Source organism: Sorex fumeus, unplaced genomic scaffold, assembly GCF_029834395.1.
Source record: "Sorex fumeus unplaced genomic scaffold, SorFum_2.1 ptg000039l, whole genome shotgun sequence".
NCBI classification, from domain to species: domain Eukaryota; kingdom Metazoa; phylum Chordata; class Mammalia; order Eulipotyphla; family Soricidae; genus Sorex; species Sorex fumeus.
Genome location: NW_026606096.1, coordinates 9,945,695 through 9,967,785, shown reverse-complemented (window position 1 = coordinate 9,967,785; position 22,091 = coordinate 9,945,695). Strand labels below are relative to the sequence as shown.

Below are 22,091 nucleotides of genomic sequence, written 5' to 3'. Positions count from 1 at the left end.
GAATATATCCCAGAGAGGCAAAAATGTGTAGTCGAAGTGACATCTGCACTTGTTTGTTCATTGCAGCACTCTTTACAGTAGCCAGAAACTGGAAGAAACCTGAGTGTCCAAGAACAGAGGACTGGTTAAAGAAACTTTGGTACATCTACACAATGGAGTACTATGTAGCTCTTAGAAAAGATGAAGTCATGAAATTTACATACAAGTGGTACAATATGGAAAGTATCATGCTAAGCGAAATGAGTCAGAAAGAGAGGGATAGACATAGAAAGATTGCATTCATCTCGGGGATATAAAATAACAAAATATGAGATTAATACCCAAGAATAGCTGATATCAACACCAGGAGGATTACTCCATAGCTTAGAGGCCAGCCGGGTATTCTAGGGGAAAGGAGAGTTCAGATAGAGAAGGGAGCACCAAATGGAGGGTGTTTGGAGGATCCTCCCAGGAGGGGAGATGCTGGTTGAAAGTAGACTGGACTGAACATGTTTGCCACTCAATGCCTCTTTTGCTGATCAAAACACCGAAAAGGAGAGAGAGAACAAAAGGGAATGCCCTGCCACAGTGGCAGGGGGTGGTGGGGGGAATGGGAGGGGAGGGATATTATCCATGGTGGTGGAAAACGGGCACTGGTGGAGGGATGGGTATTTGATCATGGTGTGACCGAAATCCAAGCACAAAAATTTGTATATCTACAACTGTACCTCATGGTGTTTCACTAATAAAAAATAAATTCAAAAAAAAAAGAGAAATGATCAGCTTTTACTCATATGTGGTATATATAGATTAAAGGAAAAGGGTTAGACCATTTCCAAACAAACTCTGAGACATGATAAACAGAATTGGAAACTGGGGACTAAGCAGGGTTTAGGACAAGAGACTGAAATACAAGTAGAAGGATTGGTGTACTAGCACTGTAACCGTAAAATGACTTCACTACCACTGTAAACTATGATACCCGGGGGTATGGTGCTGCCAACAGATCAAACTTTATCTTGCGGGGCGAGTGCATCAGCAGTCTGATGGTGCTTTCAGTCTTCCTCATACCACAAAATTGCTTCTGTGCCTTTGGCTGGAACCCTACAACTTGGGACCAAGTTTACCAAGAAATTAAATGGCCAAAATTTAGGTATGTGAGATCCATTCCCACAAACCACCTCAACTACAGAAGCTCACATATTGACCTTATTTCAGAGACCCATAGATAAATCTCGAAAGAGATCAAAAGCCACAGTTAATCTCTGTCCTGCGAATGGCTGAACAGACTGGGATAAATCGGAGGGGTGGGTGCAGGTTGGCCTGGTGGCCCGCACAAGCAGAGCCCCCAACAGACACTTGCTTTCACAATCCAAAATCGTCGCCATATCCCTGGCCTGACTCCACCTTCTCAGGACAGACCTCACCAAGAAATATCACGGTCCTCCCGTTATTCATCGATTTGCTCGAGCAGGCCCAGTAACATCTCCATCGTGAGACTTGTTACTGTATTTGGCATATTGAGTGCGTCAGGGGTAGCTTGCCAGGCTCTGCCATGCGGGCAAGATACTCTCGGTAGCTTGCCAGGCTCTCCGAGAGGGGCGGAGGAATCGAACTTGGGTTGGCCATGTTGGCTGCATGCAAGGCAAACGCCCTACCTGCTGTGCTATCGCTCCAGCCCACCAAGAAATAATCTATTGAAAATTCTAGTATGCAGGTTTTGTGACTGAAATCTCCAGACTTTCACGGAGAGGGGATGGGCTACCTCTCCCCATCTCCCTTTACTTCCAGGAGCCTCGGCAGTCACATCCACACCCCAAAGCTTCCACCCAATCAAAAATCTATTCCAGCCTTACCATCCTGATAAAAATACCAAATGCCCTGACAAACACCATGACCTCTTAGCACCTGTATTGCAAACTATAATCCATAAAAGGAAAAGAAGAGAGAGAAAAAGGAGAGTGCCTCCCCTAGAGGGACTCTGGGGGTAGGGGTGGGAATGTGGGGGTTGGTGGTGAGGACACGGGGGACACTGGTGGAAGGAAATGTACACTGGTGGAGGGATGGATGCTGGATCATTGTATGACTGAAACCCAATTATGAACAGCTTTGTAATGGTCTACCTCATGGATATCCATTAAAAAAAATTTTTTTAAAAAGTGATGTGCATTTCATGGCCAATTCAATCAGATCAATGGCTGAATAAATAGCAGTACTCCTACACTAAAATAAATAAATAAACTGTGATATCTTGTTAAAACATAAATTTTAGAAATGATCAGAGAGATGTATTTAAATATTTATGCAGGTAGATATTCATCACAATTACTGAAAATTGTAAAATAACAAAGACTATAAAGTTGTAAGGATAAACACTAAAGTTTGCTTACCAGTGCATCAAATACAAGGAAATCGTATGTTTCATTGTCAGATTTCTCCATCATTATGTTAAAAAGTGCATCTAGTGTATCTTGCAAAAACTGAAGGTAAAAAAAAAAGTTTATACATATTTTTTATTCAGCTCAGTATACAGATTTAGGAATAATTAGGCTATAATAATAATAATAACAGAACTAGGCTTCTACAACTTAAAAACAGCATTTTCTTAAAAAACAGACACAGTGAAGTGATCAAGTCAATATGTGTAATGTCTGGTTTAATTTAAAATTGGACTTTCACAGGCTCGGATGAGTCTCACCCATGAGTGAAACTGCTGAAAAACCCAGGTATGGGACTTGTGACTGAAATCTCCAGACTCGCAGAGTCAGGAATGGACAACCTCCCCGCATCTTCCTGTGCTTCCAGTAGCCTGGTAGTCACACCCAGGAACTGCTTCTGGCACCACATAAACTCATTAACAGCCATGATCCATAGACTCAGAAATAAATCTCGGAAGATAACCAGCAACATGCTGCAGAGATGTCTCTGGACCCCAAAGTCAACATCTAGTTAAAAAATTCTATTAACCTCAGCTATATTACCATTTAAAATTTTAGAATTCTTGGAGCACACAGTTACACTCGTAGCCATGTTACATGTAATATTCTACACCAAGACAAGGGCTTAATACAACAATCTACACACACTTTCCTCTAAAGAAACATTTTTTTGGATCATTCTTAGTGAATTATTCTTAACAAGCAACACAAAATAAATTACTTAGGTACTGCTTTGGGGGTGGGCTTTGAGGGTTGGGGTAGAAACATTCAAAATGTGGTGGGATTGGTGTTGGAATATTAAATGTAATAAGTTAGTATAAAAATAATTTATACAATAAAATAAAATTTAAAATAAAATAAAATTGGAAGGATTGAAATAGTGAATATATTTCTGACTACAAAAATATAAACATACCTTAACAATCTCTCCTCCGTCCACCTCCATTAACTTCTTTAAGTTGTGTTTAATGTTCTGGGAGTTTGAACGCCAATTTAATAAGCCTAACAGGTCAACTAGAAGAACAACCACAAACATTAGACACTTGTTAGAGGAAGCAATCCATACTGTTGCAGAATACAGTTGTAGAATTCTCTAGAAAAATTGTTCTTAATGGTGTTTAAAAACTTAAATATTCTTTGAAGCTATATCTCCATATAAATCAGAGAAAACCTTGTGGTCGCTATCATGTAAGGAAAAAAAAACCTGACTACTAATGTTCTAAAAAAATTATAAAAGCAACACCTGAATGGAACTCATATCCCTCAGATAATGACGTCACTTCCATAAAGACTGAACCCAGGCTGGAGCGATAGTACAGCAAGTAGGCCATTTGCCGGGTTCAATCCCCGGCATCACATGTGGTCCCCGAAACACTGCCAGGAGTAATTCCTGAGTGCAGAGTCAAGAGTAACCCCTGAACATCACTGGGTATGACCCAAAAAAACAAAGCAAAAAAATAAATAAATAAAAGACGGATGTAACTTCTGTACCTTTAATTTGCTACACTTCTTAATTTATCTCTTATTATCATGTATGTCACAGTGGAATCAAAGGGAAAGGGGACTTCTACTTGTAAATTTAACTCATCAAGTGTTGAATATCACTGCAGATTATATTTTTCCACTGTTTCCTAGGTGTGGACACACCCAGAAGTGATGAAGTTTTACTCCCGACATTGTTTGGAGACCTGTATGTTGTTCCAAGGATGGAAGCCAAGTCTACTAAGTGCAAGTGAAGCCCCATTACTCCTATTTCTCCAGTCCCTACTTTTTCAACTTTCAGATGATAAAACTTAGGCTACAGGCAATTAAGTTGTTTGTCCCGGTTACATTATGAATGAATGGGATTAAAAAGATTAATTATAATTCATACATTTATTGGATTTTGTAAAAATCAAGCATAGTTGCATTGCTTTATACCCTGACTTCCACAGACTAAACTCAGAACATGTGCTTAGCCCCATGGAGCTATCTTCTTGGTCCCAATACATTCTTTTTGAAAAAGTGTATTTTTAGGCCAGAGCAATAGTACAGTGGGTAGAACATTTTACTTGCATGTGGTTGACTTGGGTTAGATCCTCAGCATCCTATATGGTCCCCTGAGAGCCACCATGAGTAATTCTTCAGTGCAGAGCCAGGAGCAACCCCTGATCATAGCCAGGTGTGACCCAAAAAGCCCCCCCCCCACACATTATCCCCCCTTTTTCCCTTTCTGTTTGTTTTGGCCATACGGACAGGGTCACGGCTTATTCCTAACAGTGCGTGGCAGACCATGTGTGATTGCAGGAATCAAGTCAATATTGGCTAGCTCATACAAGGCAAGCTGCTTTGCAACTATACTCTCTCTCTCTCTGGTCCTCTAATACATACTTTTTTTTTAAGTGGGGGGTGGGTATAATTGCCAGTGCTTGGGGGCTTACTCTTGGCTCTGTGCTCAGGGATCACTCCTGGCAGGCTCAGAGAACATGGTGTCAGGGACTGATCTTGGGTTAGTTGCACGCAGGCAAGTGCCCTACCTGCCTGCTGTGCTATCTCTTGGGCTCCGCTTTAAATATATACTTCTTAAATCAATGGACCTGTATAAATGTATATAGTTAGTTTCAAATGTATACTATTCATCAGAATAGCCCATTTGCTTCAAAGATGTTTATCTACTTGTGTTTTTGACTCCTGGGAAGTTCACCAAGCCTACTGCCTAAAGACTCCCCACTAAGAAACAAAACCTATCATCACTCACAGAAAGCAGTAAGACCCTAATTATGGCTCTCCCCACAGCCCCACAAACCATTGTTCTGTTCTTCCCTTATCAGACAATTCAGTGAGCTACTTCCCAAAGTACAGAGTATTTGGAAATAGCTCGATCTGCTTGCATGTACTCTTTGCTTTGTGTGAAATACGCAGAAATACTATGTATTTGTTCAATCCCTACTTATACTTCAAGGTCCATCGCAAACTTTATTCCCACAGAAATCAAATATATACTATCTCTTTGCTCTCGAAGCTTTGAGCGACTTGAAGGTGGAACTATACTGTATTATTTAGGTTTTGCTTTCTAATCCACAAAGCAGTGCTCTGGGCTTAAGCCTGGCTCTTTGGTCAGGGATCACTCCTAAAGGGCTTTGATGGGCTATGTAGGGTGCCAAGGATCAAACCTGGGTTAGTTGCATGCAAGGCAAGCACTCTCTTCTGTACTACCTCTCTGGTCCCTATATTCACTTTTATATTCCATCACAGTGTTAGGTTATCTAGTAGGTGCTCAATATAGAAGAAAGGAAAGAAGGAAGGAAGCAAGGAAGGAAAGAAGGAAGGAAGGAAGGAAGGAAGGAAGGAAGGAAGGAAGGAAGGAAGGAAGGAAGGAAGAAAGAAAGGAAGGAAGGAAGGAAGGAAGGGAAGCTGATACTTTCCTCAGTACAATTCTTTAATTCATTCATCCATTAAGTAGTTAATAATAGGCACCATGCTAGACTTAGCCATGATTACACAATGTCTTTCCCATTTCCTGCCTCTGATTTCTGCCACAGGCTAGTCGGTGGTGCCACTCTATTCTTTATTTCACTCTGCTCAGTGATAACTGTGGATATGTCTGAAAGACTTCATCGGGGAGGAGAGTCACGAGGAGCTTTAAGTGTTTTTGAAGGGTCCATTCATCAGCTCAGAATTACTCCCTAGAGAGGTTTCCAAGCATACATTAGGGATATATCAAGGATAAGTGCTGAAAGGCCAGGGTTAGAACACTGGTGGCATCTCCTTCCAGAAAAAGACCTGGACTATTGTGTTTTTGAAATCATAGAGGTTGTTGTATAAAACTAATTTATATATCTGATTGTTAAACACTTGGGTTTCCAGCTTTCTTCTATCATAAATCATTCTACTAAAAGTAGTCTTATATGTCTCTGATATCCAGGCATCTTCCTGTAATATAAAACTAGATAAAGGGTCTATCTAGATGTTATCCAAATGTTAACCCAAGACATCCTAGTTTATAGTCCCATACAAAGACTATAAAAATTGTTGACTCCAAACAAAAATTGCTAAATTTTAGGTACTAATTATCTTTGAAAAGGATTAAGGATGATACCATTTTAAACAGAAAAGGAAAAATAAAGAAAAAAGAAAAGTTCAATAAAATTTTTTTTAAAAAAGCATTAGAGTTATTAATGTCTTTTTCTGGACCCAAGTTTACCACTTAAGTGCGTAAAGAAAATATCTAAGGACCTTAATTAAGTTTTCTCATCAGTAAACTGAAGCTAATTTTGAAAATACTGGAATCTTCCTGTGCTAGAGTGTTGGAAAATAAAATGCAATACTGACTGTGAATCACTGGGCAGAGGGCTCCATGTGTGCAAGGACATAATTCCTTTCTCCTTTGCTGAAACCAATCTCTTTTCACCCATATGGCCCAGCAACAAATGATCTCAGAAAATTTGTTCTGTTCTAGTTTAGAAAAAAAAAATGAGGAAGCCAAGTTTACAAGAACTGTCTGTACCAAAGGCCAGTGGCTTTTAACCTTTTGAGTGTGAATAGTACTGAGGCTCAGGAGAAATGCCTTTGGTCACGGTCGCTATGTGAAAGCAACCCTCTTTATCAGTAAATGGCCTCATGCATTTGATGGTTTATTAATGTTCCTCAGCTTCCCATTTCTCAGAATAAATTAAAGTGGGTCTTTATAATTTCTATCAAACTAGAAGAAAGCAAATACATGGCCAGAGCACAATTGGTTTTTGTTCTGTGGAAGGCCCAGTATTCTCTGATGCTCGCTGTGCCTTTGTGTTCTCTTCCCTTGTCAAGCCTCTGTCCCCCTCCTTGTGCCTCCACCCCCTCCTCTGCCACCCCAGTCCATGATAACAGAGCACTCCTTCTGCTTCGTATGATTCACTTTTGAAAAGCATATATAAGATAGATATTCAACTTTTTGCAGATCTAATGAGAGTTAAGATAGTAAAATGTAGGAATAGGAGGATAGGGCAGCAAAGGGTAGTGTTCCGTCTGAGGGAACCTCAAAGGCCACTGACCAACTGATTTTGTCGTTCTTGTTGTTTTTGGTTTGTGGGCCATACCTGGTGATGCGGAAGGCCATTCCTGGCTCTGTGCTCAAAATTAACCCCTGGCCGTCCTTGGGGGACCATACACAATGCCAGAGATCAAACCTGGTCCACTGTATGCAACACAAGAGTCTTACATCCTTACTTACTAGCTCTCCAGCCCAAACTATAGTACACTTGAGATGATACTAGTTCAATTAAGACAATAAACACATAACCTGAATCAGATTTTTACAATTTTGTAGTCAGAGGCTGCAATGATAGGACAGCACAGGTTTAGAACACTTAGAAGATATCAACACATCTTGTATATCTAAGTGCATCCAACACATCTTGGACATCTAAGATACCAACACTTAGAAGACACCAACACAAGATACCATGTGATACCAACATATGGAGATTGAATTGATTCCTGCTAACTGAATAAGCTTCTTTAAAAAGTTGACTGGAAGGGAAATAAACAGTATAACAAGACTTACAGCTACAGAAATTTCTCTCATTTTTCATTGTAATTTTATAAATGTCTATTAATTGCTTTCTTTGAACTCCAGTCCCCAGAATGCATGCATGATCAATGCTACATCTATAACTACACTTTTATGATTGCTCTTACAGTATGATTTTTGTTTGTTTGTTTTTGTTGTTGTTGTTTTTTGCTTTTTTGGGCTCTGCACTCAGAAATTATTCCTGACGGTGCAGGGCGGACCATATAGGATGCCGGGGATCGAACCTGGGTCGCCACTGTACTATCGCTCTGGCCCCAAGTACGTTGTTTTAAATTATCTGCTACATCTTCGAAAATAACTTGTTGTCACATAAGAGTTATATGGAAATTACAAAACAAATAAAAGAATGATCTATCCTATAATTATTCATTTGTCTTTTTTGGCATGCCTTAAGAATAATGATGACAGCTAACATTCATAAAATATGCGCAAGGGACTATGAATGGGTTTTCTTTGTTACTTAGAAGTACTTCATTCTTTGAAATATATGCTAGTACAAGTCCTATTAATATTAACATATTTTGTTTATATGTCATAAATATTTCTTCACATTAAAGATGAAGAAATCAGAACACAAGAGATCAAAAGGACTTGCCCAACATGAAATGCCCAAGCTGGGAATAGAAAGCAGAGAAATGTCCAAATTGTCCTCATATATTTAAACAAACGGATTATCTATAACAATATCAAAATTATCACATTATTTATTTTGAAATATGTTTTGAAACTGCATATATCATCAGTACCTTATACAATTTAAACTGACCCCACTTATTTGATGAGTAATTGGAAACACATCCATTCATAAATCTTTGTGCACATCTCTCATTGCATATATAGGTTCAATCTAAGGGCCAAATTACAGAACCAAAGGGTCTGAATACATTTAAAATCTTGGATATACCTTCTAGATCATCTTCAATAAATACTTCCACCATTTAATCTCACATCAATCAGTCTAACATTTAATTTCTCTAACACAGGTACTGTTATGAAGGCAGTTCTGTATTTTATGAAACTCAGAATGTATTTCAGGCATAATGTTTGATTTTTAAAAATTCATATACTTTATATTTTGCTTTTTTTGGGGGGGGGGTCACAGCTGGCGATGCACAGGGATTACTCCTGGCTCTGCACTCAGGAATTACCCCAGGTGGTACTCAAAGGACCATTTGGGATACTGGTAATTGAACCTGGGTCGGCTACCCGCTGTGCTATTGCTCCAGCCACTATACTCTATATTTTGAACACCATAGATTTACAAAACTTCAGCAGAAAGTACAAAGCCTTTTTATAAACCCCTTCTCTGCTCCCCAATCTCCACTCCCTATTGGACAGCTTGCATTAAGATTGTACATTATAATTAACTAGTCAATATTGCTAATTAACTAAAATCCATAATTTACATCAGCACTAGTGCTGAGGACACACCCTGTGCAGTATATTCTGTTGGATTTGATGAATGCATCAGATAGCAGAATTGCACCCTACCTTAAAGTTCCTGTGTCTGCCTAGTCACCTCTGCTTTTCTTCCCAAGTACTTAGACTTAATGGATCTTTTGATATGATATCCATAGTTTTGCATTTTTCCTGCTCATTTTTTACCTGTATGGCCTTACCTTCCCACATATGTTAATTCTCTCTGAACTTCACACTAGCAGGTTTAGCCATTTGTTCAACCTGAAATCCTATTCTTATTTTCTTAGCTGACCATGATTTATCAAAACAAACTGAACTCTTCAAAAGATCAACCCACATCTGAACCTTGAGTGGGTTTCTCAATTTCAGCACTGCTTTAAGCAGAATCCCCTAATAAAAACCTCACCCAATTTTTCTATGCAGCCAAAGGGACTAATCTGTTATGTAGAATATGGAACAGATAATTCCTCAGGCCAGTTCTTGACTCAGAATCCTTAGCATGTCTCCTTAGACATGATATGCTCAAAGAAATAGGGGCTCTTTTTTTTTATATATCAAATTCCATTATGGAAATTAAAATTATCTGATATTGGGAAACAAAACAACTAGTTTTATGGAAAACTTCCCAATGCTCAAAAAAAAAAATTGAGAAAGAGGAGACTACACACGCAACAAACAGAATGCTACAGGAAACCATTCCTGCTTGAGCAGAAAACTAATGTTTATTTGCCAGTTTCCTCCCCATTATTACCGACATCTTTTGTAACAGCTATCACACATGAAGTACATGTATTAAGCATGATTATTACAGGTATATACCATCATCACACACATAGTAAACTATCACATACGAAACATTATTAGAGTTCTTTGCCTCTTTGAAGGAAAGTGACAATAAGATTTTTGGATTTGGGGGACTGGAGCAATAGTACAGTGGGTAGGGCGTTTGCCTAGCAAGCAGCTGACCTAGGTTTGGTCCCCAGCATCCCATATGGTTCCTCAAGCACTGCCAGGAGTAATAACTGAGTGCAAAGCAACCCCTGATCATCGCTGGGTGTGACCCCAAAAGAAAAATAAATAAATAAATGTCTAAAAAAAATTTTTGGATTCTACAGTCTGTTAACAAACACATTTATAAATTAATGATGTTTAAAAAAAGGGGGGATCTGGGGGCTGGAGCAATAGCACAACAGGTAGGGCATTTGCCTTGCATGCAGCCAACCTGGGTTCGATTCTCAGCATTCCATATGGTCCCCTGAGCACCACCAGGGGTGATTCCTGAGTGCAGAGCCAGGAGTAACCCCTGTGCATCGCCAGGTGTGACCCAAAAAGAAAAAAAGGAAAAGGGACCTGATAAAAAGTATAGAGTTTAAGGTACATGCCTTGCATGCAGTGGACCTAGTTTGATCCCCTATACAACATATGGTTCCCCAAGTCACACCAGTAGTGATCCCTGAACACCACTGGGTATGGCCCCCCCAAATAAATATGTGTGTGTGTGTTTATAAAATCAGAAAACTTTCGTATTACTTGAATTATAGACAACAGAACCTAAGAATTAGCTCTGCCAATTTGATCAGTATCACCCAAAGCAGCATTTGAAAGGAAACGTCCCATCTCAATATCCCATCTCAGCAGCCCCAGCTCTATAGAATCCAGACTCCTGATTCAAACAGAAGAACCTAAGAAAGCTATGCAGAAAAAAATCAATCTACTGTCACTGCCCTCACGTGTACTTACCATTCTGTGTGAGCTTTGTGGAGCAAATGAGGGTGGCAATCTGAAAGCTATCTTTTGTGCTCTCCTTGCTTGCAGTAAAGTTGGTCAGAGTTTTGGATGCTTGAAGCTCTTTTTCTTCCATCTCTAATTTGGTCCCAGGAAGGGTCAGGTAGAACTTAGCATCTTCCATTTTCTTGTTGTCACCCTGAAAAGGAAGTATGTTAAGCAGGAATGATGGGCAAAATCTCCTACATGCAAACAAAGGAAAGAGGTAGAATTTCATGCTCTTAAAACTGTCAATGGTCACCATTACAATTCATTGAGTTATTGGGTTGAATGAGTCTCTAGAAAGAACCAGGTTGGCATACCTTCCAAAACTACAAACTCCAGAGCAGTTAAGAAAAATATGTATCAGACAGATACACACAAAAGAGTCCCTTGGATAGAGTTAGAAATATAAGACCTCCCAGTATTTACTTTATACCCTCAAATCTTTGTGAAACTGAAAGCTCCAGAACACTTACTAGGGAAAAGTAAAGACAAAAGTGTAAGGGAAAGAAAGAGGCCCCAGAGCTGAGAAGCCATGTCTGACTCAGGGTGATATAAAGACCACATCCTACCACACATACCACACTCTAACCAAACAGCGGAGCATGCAGGAGAGAGAAAGGCAAGAGGGCAGCCCCTTGAGTACTGATTGGACAGAAAACCATTTGCAGAAGAGAAAGAGATGTACTCTAAAGTCTAAATAAGCTAAGTTTCACGCTTTCTGGTACAGTAAGGGAGACTGACAATTGGTGTGACCATAGCTGCCTTGGGTCCTAAACTTGAAAGGGCAAACACATATGGCCCTAGAGGAGAGGAGGATGTTTATATAAATAAAATTGAAGGGAGCCTCAATCACCAATTTCACAGATAATAAAACTTCCCAAACAATTATTTGCATGTTGCTCCTTAGTACCACCTTATAAACCACCAGGTCATGCCTCCCGTCCTGCAGAGTGGTGCCATCAGGATTCATCAGTTTCACGAAGGCCACCCCAAAGGCTCGCTCCGATTTATCTCTGGCTGAAAAGACAGAAAGCAATTGTCTTAGCAGTGAGTGCAGAGAGCCAGAAATCAGGATTATCACAGTTGATTCCCACTTTGCTCTGGGATGTGATGTTTAATTGTGTTATCATCAACACAGTTCAGCAAGCAACCAAGGGCCATACAGGGTGGCACAGGCTCCTCAAAAGAATTAGTTCCTCCCCAGAAAATCAAGTACCTAGGAATCAGCTTAACTAAGGAAGTAAAGGACCTGTACAAAGAAAACTACAAAACGCTACTTCAGGAAATAAAAGAGGACATGAGGAAATGGAAAGATATCCCCTGCTCATGGGTCGGGAGACTTAACATTGTCAAAATGGCAATACTACCGAAAGCATTGTATAAATTCAATGCAATCCCTATAAGGATACCCATGACATTCTTCAAAGAAATGGAGCAAACACTCTTGAAATTTATATGGAACAATAAGCCCCCGCGAATAGCTAAAGCAATTCTTGGGAAAAAGAAAATGGGAGGAATCAACCTCCCGAACTTCAAACTGTACTACAAAGCAGTAATAATTAAAACAGCATGGTACTGGAACAAAGGCAGAACTGCAGACCAATGGAACAGGGTTGAATACACTGACATCTCTCCTCAATCATATGCTCATCTAATCTTTGATAAAGGTGCAAGTAATGTGAAGTGGAGTAAGGAAAGCCTCTTTAATAAATTGTGTTGGCATCACTGGACGGCTACATGCAAAAAAATAGGCTCAGAACTCTGCCTAACACCATGTACAAAAGTAAGATCAAAATGGATTAAAGACCTCAACATCAGACCAGAAACCATAAGGTACATTGAAGATAAAGTTGGCAAAACCCTCCATGACATTGAAGCTAATGGTATCTTCAAAGATGCCACGCCACTGGCCGAGCAAGTGAAAACAGAGATAGACAAATGGGACTATCTTAAACTAAGAAGCTTCTGCACCTCCAAAGAAACAGTGACCAAAATACAAAGACAGTCTACAGAATGGGAAAGGATATTCACCGAATACACATCTGACAAGGGGTTGATATCCAGGATATACAAAATACTGGTTAAACTCCACAAGAAGAAAACATCCAACCCCATCCAAAAATGGGGCAATGAAATGAACAGAAACTTTCTCAAAGAAGAAATCCGAATGGCAAAAAAGCACATGAGAAAATGCTCTACATCATTAATCATCAGGGAGATGCAGATCAAAACCACAATGAGATACCATCTCACACCTCAGAGACTGGCCCACATTCAAAAGAACAAAAGCAACCGATGCTGGCGTGGTTGTGGCGAGAAAGGGACACTCCTTCACTGTTGGTGGGAATGCCGACTGGTTCAGCCCTTCTGGAAAACACTATGGACGATTCTCAAAAAATTAGAAATTGAGCTCCCATTTGACCCAGCAATACCACTCCTGGGAATATATCCCAGAGAGGCAAAAATGTATAGTCGAAGTGACATCTGCACTTGTTTGTTCATTGCAGCCCTCTTTACAATAGCCAGAAACTGGAAGAAACCTGAATGCCCAAGAACAGATGACTGGTTAAAGAAACTTTGGTACATCTACACAATGGAGTACTATGTAGCTCTTAGAAAAGATGAAGTCATGAAATTTACATACAAGTGGTACAATATGGAAAGTATCATGCTAAGCGAAATGAGTCAGAAAGAGAGGGATAGACATAGAAAGATTGCATTCATCTGGGGGATATAAAGTAACAAAGTATGAGATTAATACCCAAGAATAGCTGAGATCAGCACCAGGAGGATTACTCCATAACTTAGAGGCCAGCCGGGTATCCTAGAGGAAAGGGCTATTCAGATAGAGAAGGGAGCACCAAATAAAGGATGTTTGGAGGATCCTCCCAGGAGGGGAGATGCATGTCGAAAGTAGACTATGGACTGAACATGTTTGCCACTCAATGCCTCTTTTGCAGACCACAACACCCAAAAGGAGAGAGAGAACACAGGGGATTGCCCTGCCACAGAGACGGGGGGATGGGGGGATGGGGGTGGGAGGGATATTATCCATGGTGGTGGAAAATGGGCACTGGTGGAGGGATGGGTATCTGATCATTGTATAATTGAAACCAAAGCACAAAAAATTGTAAATCTACAACTTTAAAAAAAATAAAATAAAATAAAGGGGGAAAAAAAAAAAAAAAAAAGAATTAGTTCCTCAAATAGAATTTTCTTAGACCCCCACAAATGCTCCTTTTCCCACATTCATTGGCTCATGAGAGTAGACTCAGTATCTACCCGATCATCTGAATCAGAGCTATGAGGAATGACACTTATTCCACCCACACGCCAACTCCATATTCTGAATATTTTGGGATGAGGACCTTTCATTTCCATCCATTCTGTTCCTACTGAGTCCTGGCCATCCTCACTTCTTCCTGCATTTCTACAAGATCTTTTGCACTAGTCTTTCTGTCATCTCTATCCACCACTCACCAGACTGCAACCAGAGTAAAATAATGACAACAATAACGAAAACAAAATTTCAGTTCTACAAAGGGTCCTGCTCTAAAAGAAATTCATAAGGTGTTTCATTTCTCTTGTTTTAGGTCAGACTAAGTGAAGTATATGTAATACTTCAAAATTTATAATGCTAATGTTTCTACTCTTTTTCCTTCCAAGATATTACCCCAGCTGCCAGGAACTGTGGATCAGTGTGTGCTGTGGCATCTGGGGAGAAGGGTCTGGCCTTCCAGGGAAGCACAGAATTTCCTTCCTGATTTTCAGATTTTGGCCTCTGAGCTGTGTTCCCTGCTTAGATTATCTATGGCTGAACTAATTCATGACCATTTTCATGACAAGCTCTGAAGAGTAGTACAGTGTATGATTTAATTATAACTTTTTATTTACTCTTTTTATTTATTTCCTGGCCCTCTTGGAGAGCCCAGCAAGCTACCGAGAGTATCCTGCCTGCACAGCAGAGCCTAGCAAGCTACCTATGGCGTATTCAATATGCCAAAAACAGTAACAATAACGGTTCTCATTCCCCTGACCCTGAACGAGCCTCCAATATGCCATTGGGTTACACTATCACACAACAGGGACGAATGGAGACATTACTGGTGCCTGCTCGAGCAAATCGATGAACAACGGGACGACAAGAGACAAGTGGCAAGTGTCATTTATTCTCTTTTGTGGTCATTTGGACAATGTATGTATATACATATGTTATATACAATATACATGTCCAAAGTGGACACTGCTCAAATGTGCATATATAAATACATCGTTCAAATGTATATATATACACATACTATATATATAATATACAGATATTATTTGTACTATATATATCCCAAAGTGAACATTGTCCAAATGACAATGCCTACAATACTACTCTGCAGAATCTGTCATGAAAATGGTCATGAATTAGTCCAGTCATAGATTATATCCATACACACACACACGCGCACACACACACACACACAACCACTACCATCAACAAGACCCACAAAACTATCTCTAATGGTTCCTGCCTAACATGACTCAAAAGTTCTATTTCACGAAGTGGCCTAGAAAACGACTGCTGAAGTATCAGTACAGGCAAGTAACTAACTTTCTTGTTTCTTTTTAAATCTGGATATATGTACATAGTTTATCAGATTTGTGGTAACACAAAATGTACGAATAGAGCTTCACTCATTACATGGCACAAACTAAGTCTTGATAAATGCTATCTAAATGTCATGTAAAATGGTGTGAAACTGCTGGTATTTCATTACCTTGGCCTCCAACAATGAAAATGTCATAGCATCTCACTTGTACTATCATGATTCAGCCCTTCCAAGTTTACTTGGTGGTTTTCAGACACCTTTTATTCACCTGTTTGTCTTTACTACACTAACTCTACCTTTTAGTCTCAGCATCAATGTAGGAAATCATGCACATAATCCTCATACATATGTGGTCACTTACCACTCCCAATTGGCTGACTAATATTTTATGGTTTTGAATGTAATAGCTTGTTTTCACACTCATCTTCCTAACTAGACCACAGAAGTATTTAGAGCAGTGATAGTATCTTATTTGAGGTCATATGCCCTGCGCCAAGTCAGTACTCTGGATGTAGATGAAATTTAATAAACCCAATTTAGAAAAAAGGACTGCAGTGGGGCAGGAGGTGGTGGGGGGCACATCCAATGACGCTCAGGGGTTACACTTGCCAAGTGAATGAGGGGCCACTGGTAGTGCCAGGATCTGAACCATTATCAAAGCAACCTCACTATCATCTCTCTGACCCATGACTGTGTTTTTATGCATGTTAAACAAGAACAAGAGAATTCATAGGGGCTGGAGAGATGGTTACAGCAGTTTCCTTGCATGTAGCCAAATCTGGTTTGAACCCTAGCATCCCATAAGGTCTTCTGAGCACCTAAGCACCTGAGCACCACTGGTTGGGACCCAAAACAAAAATCCCCAGTAAACAAAACATAATCTTAAATTTTGAGATCAATTCAGAATCCATATAAAAATAATTTTCTTCTCTTTTCACATTTTAGAGCAGCACCTTTTGAACTCTGATCCAGGTCAGGGACTAATCTTTCATGAAAAAAAAAACCCACTAATTCTGAGAGACAGCAAATCATCCAACAGCATTCTCAATGCAGAACTCAGTACTAAGGCATCATATACTGAGAAGTATCTGAGAGGGAGTTGAATACTACAACATTTCTATTCCCTATTTGATGTTAAAATCTCTGTGTCAGAGACTCCAGAAGCACCTCAGAGAACTGCAGGAAGCACAGAAAACATTCTGAGAGAATGTTGATAAAGGCAGAATACAGAGGAAAGGCCAAGAAAGTCCATTTTTCTGATATCCTTAGCACCACTGATATCCTTAGCACCAATGCATCCTGCACTAAAGATGACAACTAATTTCCAAGCACAAGGGTCTCCAGACACACAAAACCACAGCTTAGTAGTAATATATTTTTTAATACAGTGATTCCTAATACTCACATTCCTGAGATGATCTATGTCGGAAGGTAAATCTTATATGGCAATGTGCAACTTCTTCTATAGGAATGGACACCTGCAAAATAATAATGAATAAGTATATATAATGTACATAATGTATGTGTATATATACATATATATAAAGTACATTTTATTCACAGCTCATTTCATAGAAAACAGGCTTATTTTTAATATCTTTTCTTAGCATTAGTTCCAATAGTGTGACATTTGATATAATTTCACTGAAGGGAAATTTAGATAGTTCCACACCTGAAGACTACTAGAAGATCATCTTTGTTTCTAACCAGATCCTCCAGTATTTTCTCAAGTATGAAAAAGGAACTATTTAAGAGGGAAAGAGAGAAACTTTGCGGTCTATATGGGATATTTCAAATGGCAAGGTGTACATTGATATAGTGAAAATTAGTGTATGTAATAGAAGGTAAGGAATGAAAGGTAAAATGTAGGGTCAAGGAAGTCTTTACATAAGTTATTACATAACTTTATATAATTTGCTTATAAATAATTTAGAGGGTACAGTGAACAGAAATGATAAACAGCAAAGAGCAGAAAGTTTGTGATGAAAAATTAGATAAATGACAAGAATGACAGCAGGTTCTCCAATAATGTCCTTTAACTCAACATTGTTCTGAGTCAACCTTCAGTTCCTAAAAGTGAGAATGTCAACTGGCCCAAAATTTTTTTTAAAAATGTATGAACTCTCCTCAAGAAACTAGGAATTACTTCCGGCCCAGCAGTTCCAGTCTTTGTAATATAACCCAAGGCCCCAAAACAACCAAGGAAAGACATCTGAACTCCTGTGTTCAGCAATATTCACAATAGTGGAAATCTAGAAATGGCCCAACTACCTAAGCACAGATAAGTAGATAAGAAACTATGGTACATACAAACAATGGAATACGACTCAGCTTTTTGGAAAAAAAAAAATAAGTCATTTACTTTGCTGCTATGTGGATGGATCTGAAGAGTAACAAGTTGAGTGAAGTTAGTTTGAGAGAGATACACACACAAAACGATCTCTCTCATATGTGGAATATAAAGAAGCATGGTATGGGAGTCATAAATGTCCAGCAGCAAGAGAAAGATCAGAACTGGTCTTCAGTAGGAAGCCTGCTATGGGGCGGGTGGCATAGGGAATAGGACAGGGAGGACAACAGTGCAACAATGAAGGAGGGAAGTGTTCAACCCAGAGCAGGAGGTTTTGACAGACGGTAAAGTACTTTAAATGAAACCCTATCAGCAACAGTACTGTAAACCACAGAGCCAGAAATGTATTTGGAAAGGGCCTGTCAGACAGATGAATGGATTATGAAGACGTGGTACAGAGACACAATGGATACGCTGCAGCTGTGAGGAATGATGAAATCATGCAATTTGCTGCAACCCGGTGGGAACTGGAAGATAACAAGTTGAGTGAAGTAAGCCAGAAGAACAAAACAGGATGATCTCACTGTATCTGCGGTCCACAGGATAACTGGATCAGGAAATGTAGTTCAGTAAAGAGGGGATTGCCTAGATCACCCTTGACCCCAGAGCTTAGGGAGAAGAGAGAGGAAAAAATAATCAAAGGGGAAGGAAGAATATGAGAGAGAGAAATAATGGGAGAATAGAGGAAGGGGCTTCAGTTATACCTGTGATGTGGAAAAGCAGGGATATATTATAGCTATAGATCCAAAGAAAAGACCAAAACAATACTAAAAACATGACAGCCAAGCTGCAACCAATGAACTTTGTAATGTGCCTATCAAGGTGGCAGGCAGGGTTGAGGAGGGAGTATAGGAACACTGTTGGAGGGAAGAAATGCTGGTGGTGGGATTGGTGTTGAACTGCAACCATCAATAATTTTGTAAATAATGGTCCTTAATGAAATTTTCAAATAGTATTTTAAAATATATAAACGTTTTTTTCAAAAAGTGCCTGTCAGAGAGGCAGGCTGGTTGGAGTAGTGGGTGAGAAAATAAGGCCACTGGTGAAGGGAAGTGGACATGGGTGAAGGGGTCGGTGTTGGAATATGGCATGCCAGAAACCAAATCATAAATGACTTTGTAGTTTCAAGGTGACAAAGATGTAACAAGACCGATTTAAAAAGTACTGGCTAACACTGAACCAAATTGTTGAGGATCCGCCTTTGCTATATATCATTTTGCTAAAAATAACAATTTTAAAGAACCAATCAGCAATGTCACTGGGCACTTAATAAACACAGGCAAGTACCTAAACACACATGTTTGAAGAACTTCTTAATGCATTAAAAGCACAATAAGTATCTATATACACAGCATAAATCCAAACATATGAAATATATAAATTTGTGGCAAAATGATTATTTCTGAATTGAAACATTAGTATAATTTTCTGCTTCTTAGTCACTGGGAAATTACAAAGTTATTCGTGATTGCCTTTCAGGCATACAATGTTCTGACATCTATCCCTTCACCAGTGTCCACTTCCCTCCACAAGTGCTCCTTCCCAGCCCATCTCCAACCTCCTATCCCCATAGATGTTTTTTTTTTTAACATTTCTATGTCACTCATGAAACCAGGACAATCAGACAGATCTGATGAAGCCTGGGAGTCAAAAGAAAAGAGCACCAATTTAACATCTGACACCAGGGAGCTCTAGCATTTTGGAGTTTCACTCTGCATCTTTGAGTCTCAGTTACAGGATCAGAAAGAGAGTAGGGGTAACAGTGATAAGTGAGCTGCCTGACTGACTGTGACGCTTACATGACATGAATGATCCAAGAGCACTTTGAAATGTGTAATACACACATTTAAACTAAAAAGACAGCCAGGAAACTTGATTAGAGGCCAAGAAGGAAAAAATGTTAGGCAACTACTTGCAGAGTGTGAAAATTTCCATTTGTTTTCAGAAAATCTTGGCAGCCTAGAATACATTACAATTTCAAATTTCTCTATTTCAATTTTACATGTTTAAGAATGAAAACGTGATTTAAGAATTCTGAGTTTAGGGTCTGGCAAGATAATGCAGTGGGCAGAACACTTGCCTTTGCATACACACAACCTGAGTTTGATCCCCAGAATCACATCATCAGGGTAGAGGAGTAAGCACTGAGCCCAGCCAGGCGTGAGGGCAAAAACAGTTAATTGCGGTTGGAGTGATAGGATACTTGGTAGGGCACTTTCCTTGCATTTGGTTGACCAGAGTTCCATCCCTGGCATCCTACATGGTCCCCCAAACCCATTTATGTAATACTGAGTGCAGAGCTAAGAGTAACCCCAAAGGACTGCCAAGAGTGACCAAATAACAACAACAACTAATAATAATGATAATTCTGAGTTTGGGGGTTGGAGAGAGAGCTCAATCAGCTAGGGTGCATGCTTTGTAAGCAGGAGTCTCAGATTCAATCCCCAGCACTGCATAGTTAGCCTCCCTCAAACCTACTGGATTAGGAGCAATAGCCCAAGCAAGGAGCACCACCACCAAAAGAAACAACAACAACAACAACAACAAAGAATTGAATTGTGAACCAGAGAAATGGTACAGCAGGTTAGGTCCTCGTCTGGCATTCAGCTTGCAAGTTCAAGTATGTCTTGCAAGTTTAATCTCTGGCTCTTCCCATTTCCCCTGAGCACTTCCAGAAGCAACCCCTACTCAGAGAGCCAGAACAAATCATAAGCACTGATGAGTTTGCCTAAACACTCTCCAAAAAAAAAAAAATCTGAGATTAATAAAGATAAATGCTCTTATACAGAATTATAGTGATCATTTCATTTCCTATTATTTACCATACACAACCTATCTAAAATATTAGGGATGGATAAAAAATGAAGAAAGGCAGGTGAATAGTTTTAATATACTAAAGGATTTACCAGTGCCATAGTCTCACCTTGACAGTCTCATACCAGCAGGGCTGCTTGACTTGATAGTAGACTACTGATTTGTACTCGGAAATGCCTTCATATCCAGCACCAGGATGAATTGCTTTCTTTGGATGAAAAGAAAAAAATTAGAGGGGGTGATATTCATATTATCGCAAAGAGATCCTATACTAAGATGGGTCTCCTACAGTCCAAACAGCTAGGCTGTGCCTTAAACTGCTGATATATACAATAAACAGAGTAAATATGAACTTGCAACCCTTACCTGGAGGGTCTAAGCGTACAGTACTATGTTGACACACTCATGGTCTAACAAAACAACTTGTACTATGTTGACACACTCATGGTCTAACTTTTATTTTCTTTCCTAACCCAAGACACAGACTTTTTTTTTGCTCTGGGAACAGTGGCCTAGTGAGAGTGACCAGGAGCTCTGGTTCAAGTGCAGACACACCGCTAGGTAAGGCAAAGATGACAATATTCATGGGGAAGTAATGGGGTTGTATATGACAATGTCTTGGGACACCTGTGCAAAGAGGCTCTTGGTGAACTAACTGAATCAAGAACTTGTTATCTAGATTCCAGCATGTATAGAAGTCGTATACAAGAGGAGCCACGTTCAGGTGAGATCAGTTTCTTTTGTCCCCACCCCCTGGTTCTCCTTCACGTGGACATGAGAATCAAGGCTGGCTTCCTCCGACAATGCTCAACGGCAGATCACAGACTTTGTATGTCTGAAGCCCTGAGTTTGATCACTGACCCCAACCAAACTCAGGGATCAAAACTGGGGAAAGAAAAGGAATGACCTCCCCAAATTGGTGATTATGGCAGACTTGGATTAGCTCTGGACCAGAAACCAGAATACATGGATCCTGTCTGAGCTTTACCACTTGCTTCTGTGATTCTCTGAGGAAAGAAATTATCCTTTCGGAGTTGAGTTTCCAAATACTCAAAACTAAAGAGCAGCAGTAACTGCCAATTGTGCTGACCTAGATCTCCACTGATGTAGTAGTTCTACTGGACAGATGTCCTCTGCTGTACCTCAGCCAGAAGAGAACACATGCCTTTCAA

At 39.7% G+C, this 22,091-nt stretch overlaps 1 protein-coding gene across 1 annotated transcript in view; it reads right to left on the bottom strand.

The window, feature by feature from the left end:
• DOCK5 (dedicator of cytokinesis 5) overlaps positions 1-22,091 on the bottom strand; it is a 234,346-nt gene that overhangs the window by 64,579 nt on the left and 147,676 nt on the right. Inside the window, exons 15-20 of the mRNA XM_056118939.1 lie at positions 21,029-21,127; positions 17,161-17,233; positions 12,071-12,174; positions 11,128-11,311; positions 3,334-3,431; positions 2,370-2,459 (exon numbers count right to left, since the gene is read on the bottom strand). Of these exons, the coding sequence (XP_055974914.1) occupies positions 2,370-2,459; positions 3,334-3,431; positions 11,128-11,311; positions 12,071-12,174; positions 17,161-17,233; positions 21,029-21,127 (648 nt within the window). The remainder of the gene's footprint in view (positions 1-2,369; positions 2,460-3,333; positions 3,432-11,127; positions 11,312-12,070; positions 12,175-17,160; positions 17,234-21,028; positions 21,128-22,091) is intronic.